The sequence below is a fragment of the Phacochoerus africanus genome, chromosome 3, assembly GCF_016906955.1.
Source record: "Phacochoerus africanus isolate WHEZ1 chromosome 3, ROS_Pafr_v1, whole genome shotgun sequence".
In the NCBI taxonomy this organism is placed as follows: Eukaryota; Metazoa; Chordata; class Mammalia; order Artiodactyla; family Suidae; genus Phacochoerus; species Phacochoerus africanus.
In genome coordinates, this window is record NC_062546.1 from 38,207,808 (window position 1) to 38,224,414 (window position 16,607).

At 44.6% G+C, this 16,607-nt stretch overlaps 1 protein-coding gene across 5 annotated transcripts in view; it reads left to right on the top strand.

Moving 5' to 3' along the window:
• The window catches only part of KIF16B (kinesin family member 16B), a 306,258-nt gene that overhangs the window by 138,141 nt on the left and 151,510 nt on the right, over positions 1–16,607 (top strand). For all 5 annotated transcript variants that reach the window (XM_047771646.1, XM_047771648.1, XM_047771649.1 and 2 more), the window contains 2 exons: positions 15,136–15,255; positions 16,128–16,179. In XM_047771646.1, the coding sequence (XP_047627602.1) occupies positions 15,136–15,255; positions 16,128–16,179 (172 nt within the window). The remainder of the gene's footprint in view (positions 1–15,135; positions 15,256–16,127; positions 16,180–16,607) is intronic.

Sequence of the window (16,607 nt, forward strand, 5' to 3'; positions counted from 1 at the left end):
CATCCATTTTGCCCCACCCCCGACCTCTGGCAACCACTGATCTGTTCTCTGTATTTGTGACTTTGATTTGTTTAGATTCCACTTACAGGTGCAATGTTACACTATGTGTCTTTCTCGGACTTATTTCACTTAGGATAATGCCCTCAAAGTTCTCATCCATGTTGTTGCAGGTGGAAGAATTTCCTTCTTTTTGTGGCCAAACAGTGTAATGTTCCATTTTGTGTGTGTGTGTGTGTACACACCACATTTTCTTTACTCATTCATCTGCTAGTGCTGCTTTAGGTTGTTTCCATATCTTGGCCATTATAAATAATACTGCAATGAATATAGGGTTTAGATAGTTTTTCAAGATCCCATTTTCATGTCCTTCAAATCAGTACTCAAAAGTATAATTGCTGGATCATATGGTAGTTCTATTTTTAATTTTTTGAGGACTCTCCATACTGTTTTCCATAGTGGCTGCACCAATTTAGGTTCCCACCAACAGTCAGTGCACAAGGGTTCCCTTTTCTCCGCACCCTCATCAGCACTTGTTGTCACTAGTCTTTTCTAACGAGTGTGAGGTGATCTCTCCTTGATGTTTTGATTTGCATTTCCTTAATGATTAGTGATGTTATGAACTTTTCATGTACAGTAGTCCTGCCTTATCTGCAGTTTTGCTTTCTACAGTTTCAGTACCTGTGGTCAACTTTAGTCTGAAAATATTAAAAGGAAAATTTTAGTTATAAATAATTTGTAAGTTTTAAATTACACACGGATTTGAGTAGTGCAGTGAAATCTTGAGCTTTTGTTTGTGTTGCCTTTGCTTTTGGTGTCATATCCAAAACACCATGTTGAGACCGATGGTAAGGAATTTACCTGCTGGGTTTTCTTCTAGAAGTTGTGTGGTTTTAGGTCTTATGTTTGTCTTTAGAATTTATTTTCTGTGTATGATGTAAAATAAGGGTCTAGTCTCATTTTTTTTTTTTGCATGTGACTGTCCAGTTTTCCCAGCACCATTTATTGAAGAGACTGTCCTTTCCCCATTGCATTTTCTTGGTGCCTTTGTCATAAGTTAGTTAACCATATGTGTGTGGGTTTATTTCTGGGCTCTCTATTCCATTGATCTCTGTGTGTGTGTGGGGGGTTGATTTTGTGTGTTTATGCTGGTACCATACTGTTTTGATGACTGTAGCTTTGTAATATAGTTTGATAACAGAAAGCATAATGCCTCTTTTAGCTTTGTTCTTCTTTCTCAACATTACTTTGACTATGTGGGGTGTTTTGTTGTTCCATACAAATTTTGAGTATGTTTTTTTTCTATTTCTGTGAAAAGTGCCATTGGAATTTTGTTAAGAATTGCATTGAATCTGAAGATTACTTTAGGTGAGATGGATCTTTTAATTTTAACAATATTCTTCCATTCCATGGAATATCTTTTCATTTACTTATATCTTCAATTTTTCCACCAATATCCTGTAATTTTCAGTGTATAGGGCTTTGACTATCTTGGTTAAATATATTGGTAGTTATTTTGTTCTTTGATGCAAGAAGGTAAATGGCATAGTTTTTAAAATGTCTATTTCTGATAGTTTGTTATTAGTGTATGAAAATTCAACTTATTTTTATATTTTGATTTTGTTTCCTGAAACTTTACTGAATTTCTTTATCAGTTATAATAGGGTTGTTTTTGTTTTTTAGGGCTGCACCCACAGCATATGGAAGTTCCCAGGCTAGGGGGCGAAATCAGAGCTATAGCTGCCGGCCTACACTACAGCCTCAGAAATGGGGTATCTGAGCCATGTCTGTGACCTACACCACAGCTCACGGCAATGCCAGATCCCCAACCCACTGAGCAAGGCCAGGGATTGAACCCGAGTCCTCATGGATACTAGTTGGACTCATTTCTGCTGAGCCACAGTGGTAACTCCCTATAATAGTTTTGTTGTTTGTTTGTTTGTTTGTTTTTTAATAGCTGCACCTGAAGCTAATGGAAGCTCCCAGGCTAGGGATTGAATCCCAGCCACAGCTGCAGCAACACCAGATTCTTTAAGTACTGCACTAGGCTGGGGATTGGACCTGTGCGTGCCTCAGCAGCAGCATGAGCTGATGCAGTTGGATTCTTAACCCACTACACTACAGTGGGAACTCCTGTAATAGTTTTTTTGATGGCATTTTTAGGCTTTTCTAACTATATATCATGTCATTTGCAAATAGACACAGACTTCTTTCTTTCTAATGGATGTGATTTCTTTCTCCTTGTCTTGTTCCTGATCTTATAGGAAAAACTATCAGCTGTTCACATTGAGTGTGATGTTAGCTGTGGACAGACTTTCCATGGTCAGGGCTTTTGAGGAAATAGTCCTGAGCTTTCCATTTTGGCTGATGCATTTTCATTATTTTAGAATTCCATCTTCAGGATATTATATAACATACAGTAAAACTCAGCCTTGGAGATGACTACCTGAGATCATGTAAATTTTAAATAAAATAAATTGGAATAAATTAAGTAAAATAAGTTCAGAAAATTCATATGGAAGTATGTTCCTTTATGTTATTATTATTTTTTTTTTTTGGCTTTTTAGGGCTGCACCCATGGCATATGGGGAGGTTCCCAGGCTAGGGGTCCAATCGGAGCTGTAGCCACTGGCCTACACCACAGCCACAGCAACATGAGATCTGAGCCACGTCTGCAACCTACACCACAGCTCACAGCAACGCCAGATCCTTAACCCACTTGAGTGAGGCCAGGCATCGAACCCGAGACCTCATGGTTGCTAGTCTGGTTTGCTAACCACTGAGTCACGACGGTAACTCCTCCTTTATGTTATTTTAAAAATCTCTATTACCTACATATATATTGTTTTAATTATAGGTGTGCTTATTATAGAAAATTCAGAAAGTGAAAAAGGACAAAGAAAAAACTACCCATAGATAATAATATCTCTTTCTAATTAGCATGAGACATCTCTGTTAGGTTCAGGATCTCTCTTCTTGTCTTTTTTCTCTTTCTCATATTTACTTATTGTATCTTTTATATGTGTGTGATGTATATATTAGACATTCGCACTCTGCTATAGACTGAATTGTTACCCTCGAAAATTCACCTGTCGAAAACCCTGATCCCCAGTACAACCGTGCTCGGAGATAGGACCTGTAGGCAGAAATTAAGGGAAGGTTAAATGAGGTCATAAAGATGGGACCCTAATCCAGTAGGGCTGGTGGGCTTGTTTTCTCTCTCCCCCATTGTATGCCCACACCTGGGGAAGGCCACATGAGCACACAGTGCGATGGTTGCCTCCTACAAGCCGAGAAAAGAGTCCTCAGAATAAAATTTATCTCGCTGACACCTCGACCTTGGACTCACCCGCCTCCAGAACTGTGAAAATTTAATTTATTATGTCTAAGCCGTCTAGTCCTAGTCTGTGGTATTTTGTATGGCAGCTTTCTCTCTCGCTTTTTTTTGCTCTTTCTCTCTCTTTCTCTCTTTCCCTCTCACTCACACATGAATAACATATATATATATGTTAGATGAGTGGATGGATCAGTTTCTGGAATTACTTATTTCTTGAGTACTTTGGGCTTCCGTTCACGTCAACTATACCGAAGTACTTGCGATCACAAGATCCTGCTCTGCTCCGAAACATCTAGTTAAATATTAATGTGAGGAAATTTGCTCTTGCATATTTTCACACGTAATTTCTTTAATTGGTATTATGCATTTTGCATAATTTAAGTACCGACATCTGGGTGAGTTGCTCAGCCAGCGGAGGACCGCTTCACTGGGAGGGTCTACAGAGCATCTCTGAACTGCCTGCCAGCAGTTAGCTGCTCGGTGCTTAAATAAAAAATGATGTTCCTGCACTGGGAAGCATAGTGGAAATTGAACAGCCCCAAGAGCTTCTGTTCGTCAAAAGGACAATATTCATTCTATTTACCGTTTAGGGGCTGACAGCCAGTAATACCAGGAAATGCAGGTGTGTTTGTACCGGGAAGGGGTGAGGCGGTGGTCAGGGTCTTCCCTTCCCGTTTCTGCCCTGGCGAGTGTGGGAATGTTCCCCATCCATTCTCAGTGTGTTGCTTTTGAGCACAGCTGTTGTAATGTTGACTGTTTGATAGTCGTGTAAAAAGCAAGACTTTTCCATTCCCACCTCAGTGTTGAGGACATAATATGTGCCAATGTGACAGCAACTTCCTGATGCTGTTACAGATGCTACGGACACTGGTTAAATTATCTGTGATGATTGTCTATTGGAATCCAGCCTTCACAGGTAAAGACGATCCTCTTCTATGCTTCCGACTTACTCAGGCCATTTTAAGCATTCTGTTGAGGTTGAAGAGCTGCTTCTACTTAGCAAGGAGCCTGCAAATAGGCCTGATGAGAGATGCTGTCAGCCCTGGAGTCAGAGCCGTAGTAGTTTGCTTTCACTGGTCCCAGCCTGCTCCCTCTTTTCCTGGGCCTCACTTGAACTGGACCCACTGTTTGCTTCTGGAGGAGCAGATAGGTAATAAACTAACGTATAATTTTGATAGACCGGAGTACTCTGAAAACAGCCAGCCAGGAGGAATGCTGGAATGTGCCTGGGAGGAGTAGGGTGGTGACTCTTGTAGGAGGCCAGCTTTCTGTGGGCAGGGACCTTGTCCATCTTGCTCACTGGTGTCTTTGAACCTTAGAGAGCAGACGGCATGTGCAGTAAGGGCTGATGAACACGAAGGGTCCAGCCCACAGACTTAGGGGGAACATGTCCTGGGCAGAAGGAACAGCCTGTGCTAAGGCCCTGCAGTGGGAGTGAGGAGGCCGCTGAGGCTGGAGTGTTGGCGGTCACATGTGAGTTAGGGGGTGAGATTGCAGAGGTGGGTCGGGGCCAGATGAAGTGAGCTTCAGTGCCTTTTTCTTCCAAATGCATGAGAATAGTGTAGGGCTTTATGTGTGAGCTCTTGGCATTTTGGAAAGCAGGCTCTGGATGTCACATGGAGAACAGATTGTGAGGTGGCAGGGGAGGAGGCAGAAGGACAGTTGGGGACATCAGAGGCTAGGCAGGAGATGGCGATGGCAGAGCATTGGAGACGGGAGGTCGTGGGCGATCCTGGCAGCCCTGCGCTTTCAGGTGCTAGTCTCCTGATGGTCTGGCTGTGGGGTTAGAGGCGAAACTTCTGGGTTGACCCACGTGATCCTTCCTTTGTTTTTGCGACCTATGGGTTGCTCATTCTGCCCCCTGACCTGAACCATCTCCTTCCTTAGTCCTCAACGTGATGGAGGCTAATTCCTGGTCCGTCCTGGCCTCTCAAGGTCTGAGGTACATTCCAGACCTTTTCAGTTTAGGTAGATGTCCAGTCCTAAACTCTCACAAGCTGTTCTTCCCCTTCCCTGTGTTTGTAATTAAAAAAAAAAACAAAACAAAAAACTGGGAGTTCCCATAGTGGCTCAGCAGCTTACAGAGCCTGGCTAGTATCCATGATCTGGCATTGCTGTGGCTGTGGTGTAGGCCGGAAGCTGCAGCTCCAATTCAGTCCCTAGCCTGGGAACTTGCGTATGCTACAGATGCGGCCCTAAAAAGACAAAATTATCATTCTTATTTGAGGAACATAATTAATAGAGCGCTCCCTGGAAGGATTACACATTACCTCCCAGTCAGCGTTGCAGGAACTTGGAACACCCTCCTAGGCAGCAAATACTGTTTTTACCCACCTCATCATGCTCTGCGGGAACATAGCAAGAACTGATTTATTTCCTGGAGGAAAGCAAAGGAGATCATTCCTTCTTGTCATCACTGCTTGCTCAGGTTGCATGAACAAAGGGTGGAGGAGGACAGGAAGGTGCTGAGGCATTTGACAGGTACAACTTTGCTGACTTCCTGGTCATCTTTCTTCTGTGAGATGGACAGGATTCTTTCTTTGTGCAGAGGAAGGTACAAGAAACTGTAGTGTCTGGGTGAATGCCAGTGGGCATACTTTTAGGATTTTTCCTGTGCATCCTTGCCAGTTAATCTTCCATCAGCCAGTTCCTATTTTCAGGATTCTCAATGGCTTCCTGGCTTTTGAATCAAGTAATGACCATCTGCCTGTCTTTCCAGACCATTCTTTTTTGGGTTTATCAGTTAAATCAATGTCCAGTGGTCCCTTCTGTATGTGCCCATGTTTTCTGCCTCCATGTCTTTGCTCAAGAGACATCCCCCTCAAACCTGAAGTACCCCTTGTGTTCTTCCTTCCTTTTTGTAGTCTGTTGAAATCCTGTTTTTTTTTGTTTTTTTTTTTTTTTTGCTTTTTAGGGCCACACTTGGAGCATATGGAAGGTCTGAGGCTAGGGGTTGAATTGGAGCTACACATGCTGGCCTACACCATAGCCACAGCAACGCCAGATCTGAGCCATGTCTGGCTTACACCACAGCTCATGGCAACACTCGATTGTTAACCAACTGAGCGAGGCCAGGGATCGAACCTGCATCCTCATGGGGGCTGGTCAGATTCGTTTCTGCTGAACCATGGCGGGAACTCCTAAAATCCTGTTCTTGACTTTGATGTTAAGAACGGAAGGTTGAGGATGGGGGTGCCTAAGCCAGGGCCTCAGAAACCAAGTTAGTGAGGGTTCTTAAAGCCCTTCCCCACCTGCAGATCTGGGGGCGGGAAGGGGGGAGCAGACATGGTGATTTGCCTCTTCTTGGAGAGGGATCGTAGAAACTGGGCCACTGGGGAGCAGAGCTGACTCTGTGATACAGGGAATCCTGGAGGCAGCGTCCCCATGGCAGCCAGCTCTTCTTTGGAGGACAGAGACACCCAGTAGGGGATATTTAACATCCTCTGTGAAGAGAGCCCAGAGCTCAGGAATTCCGAGGAAGCCTTTAAGTGCTTCTGTTGCGAGCTCCTGGCTCTGTCACCCCGCCTGGCCAGAGACAAGTGGATCAAACACAGATCCACTCAGTCTTCAAACTAGAAAGGTCACAGACAGGGCCGGACAGGAGGCAGGGAGTTGCCCATCCCGTATCAGAGCAGCAGGATTTCTGGACAGATACACCTAAGCACACTTAAATGAAAAATATAGGCAGTTATATAAAGATAAGTGCAGCGATGGCTTGATGGATGGCTAGACAACAGATGGGTGGACAAAGAGAAAGAAAAAAGGGAGTATAATAGGCAAAAGACAAAAGATCCAGATTGAGATGCAGACGTACCTCAGCACGCAGAAGGGACGTCCTTATAGTTTTTTCATTTCGTGGAATAAGTTAATGAGAAATGTGAATTTGATAAAGCAAGACGGTAAGAGGAGAAAGAAATGAAAAGGGAGGCTGTGGATCTACAGAAAGACAGAGGGGTCCAAACAACACCCATCACAGGACTAACATAAAATTAGAAACAGCAAAGGAACAAAAAGATGCCACTGAAATCAAATTGTGAAAAATTAAAGCCTTGATAATCTCATTGAACACAAATGAAGCCATCAAGGTACTAAAGCAGTCAGGCCCTCAAAGATAAAGACAAAGGCAATGTAACATAAGGATAATTGGCATCCTTGTTGACAGTCAACATATGAAACAGGAATATGAGGAGTTCCCTGGTGGCTCAACAGTACAGGATCTGGCATTGTCACTGCCGTGACGGTGAGTTTGATTCCTGGTCTGGAAAGTTCCACATGCTGTGGGCATGGCAAAAAGTCAATCAGTAGATAAAACCAATCAAACAGTCTGGAAAAAAGAGAAAAGAAAATGAAATATAGAACAAGGCAACTTTCGTGAAATGAAAAAACTGAGTGGGCAGATTAGAAGAATGTATCGTGTTAAGGAAAATTCAGAGTACAGGATATTTAACACCAATATTTAGCCTAATTATTGGGTTTCAAAAATAAAGGAAGATTTCTTCTGACATCTGAAAAACCAGATTATCTGCCATAGACCCAAAGTCAGACTTGCTTCACATGTCCTTGGTGCCGCATTTAATTTCTGAACAGAGTGGAGCCCTGTCCTGGCCCTTCTGAGGGAGAGCAAGTGGATCCATCTCGACCCAGATGGACACGGCCTTGGTATAGGCGGTCAGGTGCTTGGGCAGAGGTGGGTAGGCTCCAACACGTGTAAGGGTGGGTAGTGGTACTTAAAACCAAAACACGTACAAAAAATACATATGCACAGGGCTGTCAACCTCTGAATATGTTTCATAACGTCTGAACTTAGAAGGGTATTTTAGGAAGTGTCTGCTGTAGCAAAGAAACATTTGGCTGAAATTCAGGCAATACTTCAGTTGTTTTTCCTTCTGTTAAATTCAAATGAAGTCACAACGAGGTTTTTTTTTTTTTTTAATGAAAAAGCATCTATGCTAGAGGAAAGACAGTGTTATTTTTTTATACAAGTCTTCCCATCTGCCCTTCTACTCCCTCCTCCACATACCCGCGCAGGGTGTGTGCTTTAAGCCCCGAGTATGGAGACCCCCCTCGTCTTCTGCTGAGTGTCATTATTGGTCAGGTTTGCAGAAATGTGGTGTGTGTTATGCCAAGAGGCAACTCTACAGAATTAATTCTCCTATTTAGTGAAATACTTAATTCTTCATAGACTAGATTTCCGCCCCCCAAATTCTGACTTTTAATTCTTGGCTAACAACAAAAATTCAGATAAAATCACTTACTACCTCTGGTGGCAAACCATCAGCACTTATTGAGTGACTGCTGTGTGCGTGGTGCACCTACGTTCACCTCAGGTCCTCAGTGTGAGGAAACACAGCCCCCGTCCTTCAAGAGTTCTTACTGCAGGTGGGCAGATGTGAGACCCAAGTTCTCCTAGCATTTCCCAGGCAAGATCTCGCTCTCAGGAAGCTTCTCAAGAGGGAGACACAGGCTTCTTTGTTGACCAGTTTTTGTCTTGGTTTTTTAACCTATTGATTCAGGAGAGTTGGTGAGTTTGGTCAGGCGCAATGCTAGGTTTTAAGGATGTGGTGGTGATGAAAAGAGAGAATTCCTGCTCACCTTAATAAATGGGACACTCCCAGGGAGCCAGGCCCTGAGGTCTCCTTTTGGATCGGAGCACCCTGCCTGCCACTCACCAGGCCTGCAGGGACATGTCAGCAGAGCTGCTGCCAGCATCCCCACTCTGGACACATGCTTTAAATTCAGGGGATGGAGGAAAACATACTGAACATACCATCTACAAATATGATGAACAGAATGTTTAAGCAGGTACCATCTTTTGACACTTTTTCATCAGGTGATAGTTTGCTTTTCATACAAGAAAATTTGCAAAGAAGCTTTGTTTCAGTACAAAATATGTTTAGAGATACGTATTTGAGCCCTTCTTTCTCTGGGACCCAGCGTGCCTGGAGTGGGAAAGGGGTCGCCAGACCTGCTTCGTTAAATAGTCTATCTTATCAAAGAGGCGTTTTATAAATTATGTATAACAGTAGATGCCACTCAATAAATATTTTATACGTGATAGATATTTTTGTCTGAAATTACTTTTCCACTTGAGCAATGATTTAAACCCCCGTGTCTGGTTTTATGAGGTGACAGTTTTATAATATCATATAGTGAATACAGCTTGAATGTCATAGAGCTTTAGGGCGGCATTAATCATAAACTCATCTGTCTCCACTCCCAATCCTGAAAAACTTTCTCTTAATTCAAGTTTTACCCATTCTGTGTATGGGAGTGTGTGTGAGTGCAGGCTGGTGGTATGTGCGTGTGTGTGTGTGTGTGTGTGTGTGTGTGGGCATAAGTAATGCTTGTTGTTAAAGTTTTTTTTATTATAGTTGATTATTATAATAGTTCTGGTAAATTTTGCTGTACAGCAAAGTGACCCAGTCATACATATATATGCATTCTGTTTCTCATATTATCTTCTATCATGTTCTGTCACAAGTGATTAGATTCCCTGGGCAATACAGCAGGACCTTATTGCTTGTCCATTTGAAATGTAGTAGTTTCCATATACTAACCCCAAACTCCCAGTCCTTCCCCCTCCCCCACACCTCAGCAACCACAAGTCTGTTTTCTACGTCTGTGAGACTGTTTCTATTCTGTAGATTGGTTCATCTGTGCCATATTTTATTTTTAAATTAAAAAAATTTTTTTTTTGTCTTTTTAGGGCTGCACCCACAGCATATGGAAGTTCCCAGGTTAGGTACTGAGTCGGAGCTGTAGCTGCTGGCCTCCACCACAGCCACAGCAATGAAGGACCCAAGCCGCACCTGTGACCCACAGCGCAGCTTACAGCAATGCTGGATCCTTACCACTCAGCAAGGCCAGGGGTCGAACCCTCGTTCTCGTGGTTAACAGCTGGGTTCATTATTGCTGAGCCATGATGGGTACTCCTATGTGTCATATTTTAGATGCCACAAATAAGTGGTATTATATGGTATTTGTCTTTCTCTTTCTGACTTAACTCATTTAGTGTGAGAATTTCTGGTTGTATCCATGTTGTTGCAAATAGCATTATTTTGTCCTTTTTTTTGGGGGGAGGGTCTTTTTTGTCTTTTTAGGGCCACACCCATGGCATATGGAGGTTCCCAGGCTAGGGGTCCAACTGAAGATGTAGCCACTGGCCTACACCACAGCCACAGCAACTTGGGACCTGAGCTGCACCTGCGAACTACACCATAGCTCATGGGAACGCCAGGTCCTTAACCCACTGAGCAAGGCTAGGGATCGAATCTGCATACTTGTAGATGCTAGTCAGGATTGTTAACCACTGAGCCATGATGGGAACTCATCTTTAGTCCTTTCTAATGGCTGAGTAGTATTCCATTGTGTATATGTACCACATCTTCTTAATCTATTCATCTGTCAATGGATATTTAGGTTGTTTCCATGTCTTGGCTATTGTGAATAGTGCTGCTTTGAACATGTGGGTACATGTGTCTTTTCAAATTATGGTTTTCTCTGGATATATGCCCAGGAGGGGGATTGCTGGATCATATCTGTATTTCATTTTCTGAGGGACCTCCATACTGTTTTCCATAGTGGTTGTACCAATTTACATTCACACTAGCAGTGTAGGAGGGTTCTCTTTTCTCCACACCCTTTCCAGCACTTGTTATTTGCAGACTTTTTAATGATGGCCATTCTGACTGGTGTTAGGTTGTACCTCACTGTGGTTTTGATTTGCTTTTAACCTAAGGGCTCCGAAGTTATGAATTTCAAATGATTTTCAAAGTCTATGGGCGTTATTTTAAGGAAGGTTAAAAAAATATTTTTCAATGGGATTAAAAAAAAAAGATTCTTAAACTAAACCAGGATATAGTGCAAAACTGTTTTTCTAGTTTGAATGGAGGCTCACAGAGTTTAAAATACTGCCCCTCAGTTTTGGGTTATGGTCCCCTTTTATGCAGAAAGAAAACACTGTGTCTCTGGACTTTTGAGAATAGTCCCTGTCTTTTTCATGTGGACCCGAGGGCCTGGAACCATCAATTTCCAAGACCTACCTACTGTGTGAGCAGGGCTGTCAACAGTTCAGAGCCGCCAGACCTTCGAGTGAGGACATTGTTTTAGGAGATGGAGCTGTATTGATTCAATTCTCCACTGTAATACAGATCTTAAAAAAAAAAAATCCCAGCCTTTCTACTTCTGTTTGAGTTCTGTTGGCAAGAGGAAAAGCACAAATTCTACCAATGTCAGAGAGGTGGGAGTTGAGGCTGGCTTATTTAGAGGGCTTGTTTCAGCTCAGATTCACAAGGGCCTGGGTGCAGCAAATCAGGATGACAGAAGGCTGCACCCTCCCTGCCTGACGTTCTGAGCCTGGAGAGGGAGCCCCGCTGGTAAGAGGGTTAATTGAGAACAATGATACGCTTCGTTTCCTTTTCTTGAATCTAAGTTATGCATTGGCCATTTTCTCTGCGTATCTATTTAATGGTTGTTAAATTGCTTTCTTTCAAGTGATGATTTTTATGTTTTTTTTTTAAAACCATCTTTTTGGCCACTCCACTCCATTGCCCTCTGGCCCAACTCCAGCTCTGCAAGTGTGGTGGAAGTGTGTTTGGTGGAAGCTGGAAGGTCTGCAGAGATGAAGGCCTGGGGTTTCTTTCTTTCTTTCGCCTGCCCTTTCCCAGAACTTCTGACGGTCCCCTCTGACGGTCCCCTTGTCTGCAAGGCTGTGAAGTTCTGAATTCTTCACCTAGAGAAGGGCTGGCTTTGTACACTGTGTTAATGCTTAAATGACTTGTGATGCGTTTATTCCACCCTGGAAGGTGAGGAGTTCCAATTCTGTTGCAGGCAGTGCTGGCCTTTGGAGTCCAGAGCTATGTCTTGCTCACTGTGTCCGGTTGCTGGTGTGGGGTGGGGAAGCTAGTGACTGGGCAGCCTCTGACCTGGAGCCCCCCCATTAGCAGCCCAGGCTGGCCCCTCGGCTGCTCCCATCACCTTGTCATCACAGAGCACAGAGTTGTGCTCTTGGATGTGAACTCAGCACAGCCCAGCCTCAAGGATGGAGTTTTCATCTTTAACCTCCTGGAGTTTGTCTGCTTTCTGCTGGGACTTGCCAAGAAGCCTGGTTTTCCAGGTCTTTTGTCCGGGTCGGATGCGGCTGAGGGTAACAGCCTCTCCGTCTCTTCCCTGAGAGGATGCTGTTGACCTTCCTTGCTGTGTTTTTCTGAACTCTGCATATCTACCTCCATTCATTCATGTGACAAATACTTACTAGGAGCTCCTATGTGTCAGATGTGAAATTAGGCACTGGGTTACCTTCTAGTCAGGAGACAGGTGATAAACTTGTGTATAACATCGCTTAGAGTGATTCTTGCTAAGGAGAAAAACTAATCAGGATAGATAATAGGGTCGGTGACTGCTCTTTATGGAATCATGTGGCAGGTGGTTTGTGTGGGTGTGTATTTTTAGGGCTGCACCTGCGATATAAGGACATTTTCAGGCTACAGGCTGAATGGAGCTGCAGCTACCAGCCTACACCACATCCACAGCAACACCAGACCCTTAACCCACTGAGTGAGGCCAGGGACTGAACCTCAGTCCTCATGGACACTATGTCAGGTTCTTAACTCGCTGAGCCACAATAGGAACTCCAGGAAGGTGGCTTTTGAGCAGAGCCCTGAGGAAGTGAAGACCAAGTCACATGTAAAGCAAAGGCGGTTCTTCTCAACAGGGGCAGACTTCATTCCCAGGGGACATTTGCTGGTGTTGGGAGGCATTTTTGGTTTGTTACAGCCTCGGGAGAGGGATGTGTTTTAGCCCGCTATGCTGCTAAATGTCACACAAGTACACAGGACGGCCCCCCACAGTGAAGAATCATATGGACTAAAATGTCAGTGGTGCCAAGATTGGGACACCGTGCTCTAGGGAACGGGAGGGAACAGATGAGAGCAGGGGAGACGGCAGCCACAAAAGCAGAAGAGACAGCAGTGACCAGGGCCCTGAGGTGGGGGCTGGCTGGCACATTTCAGTGCCAGCAGGGAGCCTGGGTTCCTGGAGGGATTGAGCAGGGGGCAGAGCGGCCAAGGGGGGGTCACGTGGAGCTTGGGAGAACCTTGCCAAGACGTTGGCTTTTGCTCAGAGAAAGGAGGGCTATGTAATTGACCCGAGCATAGGAGTGGCCTGTCCTGATGGCCCTCTGGCTGGGGGGAGAACATGGACCCTGATGGGGGCCCGAGGGTGTGGGGGGCAGCCGCATGGGCAAAAGATAGGGGGGTAGTTGGGACCAGACAGGAGGGCGGTGCAGTGCCAGTGGTTATCTGATCCAGGCACGTTTTGAAGGTAGAGCCAACACCAAGCGCTGCCGGGTTTAGAGAAGGAAAGGAGCAAAGGAGAGCCTGGGTTTTGGTCCAAGCGACTGTGGTGAAGGTTGGCATTTACTGAGAAGGGAGAGTGTGTGGCTGTGGGAGGCAGGAGGTTAAGTTCGAGCTGCCTGTTTGGCTCCCGGCAGGTCTGCTGAGGAAGGCGGAGTGTGTCAGGAGTGTGGAGCTGTCAGGGACAGGGCTGTCTGCAGACTTAGATTTGAGTCATCCACTTACAGTCAAGCCCTCTGTAGGTGCAACATCACAGATCAAAAATATTTGGAGAGAAAAAAAATTCAGATAGTTCCAAAAGGCGATACTTGAATTTGCTAGCAAGCGTCTACATAGCATTCCCCTTATATTTACAGCTATTTACCTAGCATTGTATTAGGTGATATAAGTTATCCAGAGATGATTTAAATATAAGGGAGGATGTGTATAGGGTATATGCAGATACTATGCCCTTTTACCTAAGGGACTTGAGCATCCTTGGATTTTGGTATCTGTGGGGGTTCTGGAACGAGCCCCCTACCCCTGAGGGTGTCTGGGGACCGGCCATGTAGATTGCAGGTAAAGTCAAGGAGGCAAGATTGTATCATCAAGGGATGGCTGTAGACACTTGAGTCCCTGGGATGAGAGACTCCATGGAAGCAGGTTCAAGAGAGAGCCAGAGGGGAGGAATTGGAGGACCGAAGGTGTAGGAACCCTTTGGAGGCATTTTTTCCTAAAGGGCCACAGAGAAATTGGTGGTAGCTGGGGGCAGGGGGTACCCAGGATCAAGACAGACAAGGTTGGGAGATATGTAGCAGAGGCCTGTGTAGGTTCAGACGGTAGGTGGGCAGGAGAAAGTGATGCAGGACACAGGGTCAGGTACCTCTGGTGCAGGGGAGCTAATGCACAGAGGAGAATTGCTTTTAGGGCCATGCACGGTTTGACCCTAGTAATTGGGAAGGAGAAACAATGAGTCAGGAGACATCTAGGTATTAAGTGAAATAAAGGTTCTGAAGAGGGAGAAAGATTACTTTGTGGTTGAGTGGTCCTAAGCTTTTCCTAAGGAAGGCAAGGTTTGAGGTTAGCTTTGTGTGTGTATATTCATGTATATCACTTTATATTGAGCTTTTTTTTTTTTTTTTTGGCCACTCCATGGCATCTGGCAATTCCCAAGCCAGGGATTAAACCTGCACCATAGCAGCAATCCGAGCCACTGCAGTAACAACACCGGGTCCTTAACCCACTGCACCACAAGGGAACTCCTATATTGAGTTTCCTATATGTTCCAAGCTTGCTTTGCTCACCATGTGCCATGATTTCAACATGAAGTTTATAGTCCATTTTTCTTGCAGTTTTTTTGGGTGAGAAATAAAACCTTGCTCATTTTAATACGAGAGTTAGAATGAGCACCTAATAGGAAGTTTTCTTTCCCCAGGGTAACCTTTTCCTTTCTTTTCCCTCTCATTTCAGGAACAGACTCTCGCCCTGAGGAAGGAAGGGATTGGCGTTGTCTTGGATTCCGAGCTGCCCCACTTAATTGGCATCGATGACGACCTTCTGAGTACTGGAATCATCTTATATCACCTGAAGGTAGACTCTGCTTAAGTGGAATGTTCTCATTTTGTTTTCAGCTCTGCCCTTGGACAGGTGCGAGGTTATTGTAATACTCCATATCCAGGAACGCAGCTATGACAGCAAAGAGTAAATAACAAATCCCCCAGCCCCTTGGGGGTTTTTGGCAGTTGGTTGCAATTCTGTGGTGTTCGGAATCCCCCTTCTATGTGGTTCTGAAGCTAAATGAAGCCCCATCATTCACTTTTTGCCTTCTCATTTGTAGAATCATTAAGGAGTCAGGAACCAAAAGCAGGCAGACCAAAGAAGAAGTTACAAGCACATAGAACTGTGATTTGTTGTGTAGACAATTTCCTGGTCTCTTGTGTTATACAGTTGTCTCCCACCTACATTATTGGACCTGGTCCCGAGCAGGCTATTCTTGTCAAGAGAGCAGAATTTTTGCATCCGTATCAGTAGTTGCCTCCTTAACCTTGACTTTAGTATGTTCTCCTTGATCCATGACTTAACGTGAGAATGGTGTTGCACTTGTGTTTCACAGGCTCCCCTCAGCCATATCTTTAGACACAAAGAAACCTCTGGTTGCCCAAGGAGAAGCTTGTCAGGGGGGATCAGAACGTCTGTGAGATTGTTGGCACGGGCAGGTTATTGATGCTGAAACAGGAGCCCAAGCCTTGTCAGGGCTGAGCCTCGGGACCCTCGCCATTTTCCTGACCACACGGTTTGTTATTATAGAGCCCGAGGGAACTCTAGTTGCACTGCTGCTGTGACCTGTTTGGGACAGAGCTCAGCTCGTTGGTCACCAGGTCACTCGGGTTTCAATGACAGATGGAGAAACAGACCATTCCTCATGTTCTTACTGATCAATTTTGCGTGATTTTTCTCCCTAGGAAGGTCAGACATATGTTGGCAGAGAAGATGCTTCAACAGAACAAGATATTGGTGAGAATCTTTATCAATTTCCTCTTTCCAGTGATTTTTTAAATTTCATTTTAGGGCCACACCTGCGGCATATGGAAATTCCCAGTCTAGGGGTAAATCGGACCTGCAGCTGCCAGCCTACACCACAGCCACGCCAGATCCAAGGCGCACCTGTGACCTATGCCGCAGCTTCTGGCAATGCCGGTTCCTTAACCCTCTGAGTGAAGGCAGGGGTCAAACCCACATCCTCACAGAGACAACCTTGGGTCCTTAACCTGCTGAGCCAAAATGGACACTCCCCCATGATTTTTCTTTAGATCACTTAATGAAAAACATTTTTTTTGAATGACTGACATTGAAGTAATTATAAAAAGAAGTTTCACATACAATATTGATCAGAATGTGTATCTGTGTAGTTTTGAACTGAACTCAAATCGGTAACACAGAAC